General features: G+C 46.0%; 1 protein-coding gene across 1 annotated transcript; it reads right to left on the bottom strand.

Annotated features, from left to right (window-relative positions):
- Positions 1 to 882: 882 nt before the first annotated feature.
- Positions 883 to 2,999, bottom strand: LOC121846825. The gene is made up of 4 exons (XM_042324985.1): positions 2,900 to 2,999; positions 1,687 to 2,021; positions 1,038 to 1,200; positions 883 to 914 (listed from the first exon to the last, which is right to left on the bottom strand). Exons 1-4 carry the CDS (start codon positions 2,997 to 2,999, stop codon positions 883 to 885), a joined length of 630 nt encoding a protein of 209 aa, XP_042180919.1.
- Positions 3,000 to 3,736: the final 737 nt, after the last annotated feature.

The raw sequence follows: 3,736 nt of genomic DNA, 5'->3' as shown, positions 1-3,736 counted from the left end.
GTGATTTGTCTTTGATATTTGTGTTACCTTGCTTTGTGTATCTTTTGATGTATGACAACTTCTGACAGACTTTTGAATATGGGGTGACCTTTCCCTTTAAACCTCAACCCAGTGACCCACAGTCACCAAGGCAACGGTACAACTGACTCTTCTGTGGAACCGAAATGTAAAAGCCCTAATATCAACAAACGTAGTTTATAGTGCCACCATGGGCTACCATGGGGACATCCTCTCCAGGAATTCTAGAGTTTTGCAAGAAGTGTGTAAATCTCTTATGTAAATCTCTACCACCAATGTAAGCAGTCCAGTAACATTACATTATACAACCAATGTGTACATAACCTTTAAGACTGAGACCTAATAGTCTCTCAGCTTTGTGATGATGCCTCGAACCCTTTCAGATGATCTTGTGAGCCACTCAAAAAACAGCAATACATCTGCCCTCAACCTCATCTTTAGCAGCCAACTGCACACAGTTTCAGTCATTTTGGTTATGTTGGACATATTGGTCATTCCATAATGAACAACTGAGAGAGCGAGAGAGAGAGAGAGAGAGGGATCTGTAGAAAAATAAACGTCTTTATTGTCCTATAGTTTTATCATGCTCGGGTCATCTTTATTAGAGATCACACACAGCGTTTTCTCTTCTATAAACGGTTAACAGACTTTCGTGCACATAGGCACAAGTACACACGTTGATGATGGGGAAACCTGATTGGTCAGTACTGTTATTCATGAGCCAATGAAAAGGTCAGTGGTGGCGCCAGGCATCCGATGCCTCGCCGCATTGGTTGCCTAGTGCCCGTTTGCAGGGTGGGGGGAATGTTGGTTTGGAGGGTACCATGGATGTTTATAGGGGTGTTTGTCAGGGTCTGTGGAGGATCAGTTTTGGGAGCAGTACTTCCAGAAACACACTGTTGGAGAGAAAAAGAAGGAGATTAGGAAGTTGAGCAGTATCTTCAAATATTAGTAAACATGACAAAACATGAAACCAGTCACAAGGACCTCCTAATTGACTTTTGACCCCTTGCTGTCACCTCTCTTGTTGTTGGGCTTCTTGGGTTGCTGTGGGAGGGACTTCTTGAAGTTTCGGCCACTCAGACTGTCTATGCCGTCAGTGCTGGGCCGGGATGCAGTGACGCTACCTCCAACATCCACAAGAGGCACTGTGGTGGTTTTCACTCTATCCGCCTCAGCTACCTTCAGTACAGGAATAGAAGAAGTCACACTTTAGTTCCAAGCAGACAGGAGGATCCTTTCAAATTATTTATCACAGGTACAGTATTTAACATTTTATAAAGGAGAAGATTAGGTTCACAACTTAATGTAAGATGGTTCCACACCATGAAATTAGTCTATGGGCAAAGACAAACTGTATTCCATGGTTACGTTATCTTTAAACAGCCACTACAAACATCAGGTAGCTTTAGCCAATCGCTAGCTAGCAATCAATGGAGGTGACAGGGGCAAAAGTGCAATGTAAAAAAAAAAAATATGGCCAAATCACAATTAAAGTAACATTAAACAAAATATTGAGTTGATTTGGCTGTAGAATTTAGAAAAGTTGCACTATTGCCCCTATCACTCCATAGATGTATTACTTTCTAAAACACATCCTGGTGTGACAGTAACTATTCTATCCCAAGGCAGGTAGGAATATCATAAACACAAACAGCACTGATTTACCGCTTTCTTCTTCTTTCCTGAATTTCTGCCGTTTGCTGACCCTCTGGGCATCATGGTCATCCGTGTGCTCAGAGTGCTGTTGATCGCCCTGCTGAGTTCCTCCAGCACTGACAGCATCTTCAGGATCTGGGCTCGTCTATCTGGACTGCTCGTCACCGGATCCATCTTCAATCGGCTATCCAGACTGCTGGTGGGTGTGGATGTCTTTTCTCGACCAACAGGGATGGTGGTCATCAGTGTGGTCTTCAGTGGTCTAGAAGCGTTGACCGTTGACGGTTCCGTTCTCTCTTGCACAATTGAGTCCCCTGTAGCTGGACCTGTTAGCTTTATGTCTCCTGAAAGACAACATTACAGACACACATGAACATTCTGTGGTCTCAGAGTCATATTCAACGCCTGGCAGAATGCCATCCTCATTCTATAATGCCTCCCATAATGATTCTGGATGATGACACATTGACCTTTCTCCTCTGTGTGCTCCATGGTGGTTCAGGCCAGGGTTGCAATTCATAGAAAGTGTCCTACAAATAAAATATGATTGATTGATTCCACCAAACCCCAGCAGCTCAGAGACAGACCAAGTCTCAGCTCTAGACAGTCTGTTGTGTGATGTAGACAAAGTTCCCAGCCTTTCTCAGCTTTCTGTCTGTCCACGGTCTTCAGAGGGTCACTGTGTCAACTGAGCCGTATTGTTGTGTGGCCACCTTAAAGACCCTCTGAACGTCACAGCGGTCCCATAGCAATGCCATGGAATCCCCCAGTACCAATGTCAGCGAGTGTTGAAGTGGAGAGTGGACACGAGCGGCTTTTAGTGTGTGTGTGTGTATGCATGCTTGCATTTGTTTGTGTGTGTGTGTGTACCTAGGACAAACTCAAAGGATAATTCAGCATTGTGTGGGCGAGGAAAGTATTCTAGGAAGAGAGGAGTGTGAGCCACAAATTCTTAATCTATACTCCCTGAATACTTTAATTCAGCCATCTTCATCCTTAACCGTGATCTCTCCATCCTTCTCTTCCTTCACCATCCCATCCCTTCACTCTCCCTTCAGCCACTCAATCTCAGCCTTCCTTCCTACTCTCTCCATTCCCTTCCATTCTTTCTGTCCATCATAATTTCCCTCCATGTTCTCTTTATACCTCAACTCTCACCCTTCTTCTATCCTCCCGCAATCCCTTAAGTCTCCATCCCATCCCTCCATCCCTCTCTCCTTACCTCTGTCAGTCAGCAGGGTGGGGGCTGTGTCCACTCCAGCCCACAGAGTCACCAGCACCGTCAGGACTCCCACCAACAGGACCACAGATACATTCTGCATGACTGCACCTTCTTACCGGAACTTCTGGCCGTTTCTGAACCAATTCTGACCACAGCTTCTGGGCTTCAACCACAAGTACCGGTCTGGTTCTATAGCTCAGGTCTTCGGGTACCAACAAGGTCTCGTTTTAGTCTCAAAGAGCTGAGTTAGCTCTGTCGTCTTCTTTAGCTGCACGTTGAGAGAACCTGTATGTCTCCTGGGGGTCAGTGTTCAGGCAATCATTTGGGTGTCTGTTAGTCTTCTCGTCCAAAGTCTGTTTCTTAATTTCTGTCTCTGAATTCACTAACTTGTTTGTCGTACACACACTTGTCGTTCAGCACCGATGCGCCTCTGTGAAGAAGGCTTGTCGAGAGTGTGTGTGTGCAGAGGTGCGTGTGCAAATTTAGCTCTTGTCGCTTCTAACGTAGACCTGTCCCATCCTCTCTTTATAAACCCAACGGTTCCTTCAAGACGGGCCAAACCAACACCTCGCCGTTGCCCAATTAGGGGGCTGCTAATTTCTTGTAATCCCGCCCGCACCTTCTTAGCGGAGTGATGACATTTGGCGTGTTTGGCGTCAGGCTCGCCATTGTGTGTGTTTGTGAGTGTGTGTGTGTGTGTGTGTGTCAGCTCGTCGCTGTATAAGCAGTGATAGGATTCTTCTTAATGTGTTTGCTCAGGGGCCCACAGAGAAAGACCCTCTGACGCAGGAGGGCCAAAAGCCTGTCTCCAACACAAAGTTGGCCCAGACCACGCAC

This window comes from Oncorhynchus tshawytscha, linkage group LG07 (genome assembly GCF_018296145.1).
Source record: "Oncorhynchus tshawytscha isolate Ot180627B linkage group LG07, Otsh_v2.0, whole genome shotgun sequence".
Taxonomy (NCBI): domain Eukaryota; kingdom Metazoa; phylum Chordata; class Actinopteri; order Salmoniformes; family Salmonidae; genus Oncorhynchus; species Oncorhynchus tshawytscha.
Note: the sequence above shows the minus strand (reverse complement) of the source record. Positions and strands in the feature narration are given on the sequence as shown.

Coding starts and splice junctions, on each gene's coding strand:
- LOC121846825 (XM_042324985.1), bottom strand. CDS start 2,999: ATGCAGAATGTATCTGTGGTCCTGTTGGTGGGAGTCCTGACGGTGCTG. Junction 2,022..2,899: donor CACCCTGCTGACTGACAGAG/GTAAGGAGAGAG, acceptor GTTGTCTTTCAG/GAGACATAAAGCTAACAGGT. Junction 1,201..1,686: donor CAGGAAAGAAGAAGAAAGCG/GTAAATCAGTGC, acceptor CCTGTACTGAAG/GTAGCTGAGGCGGATAGAGT.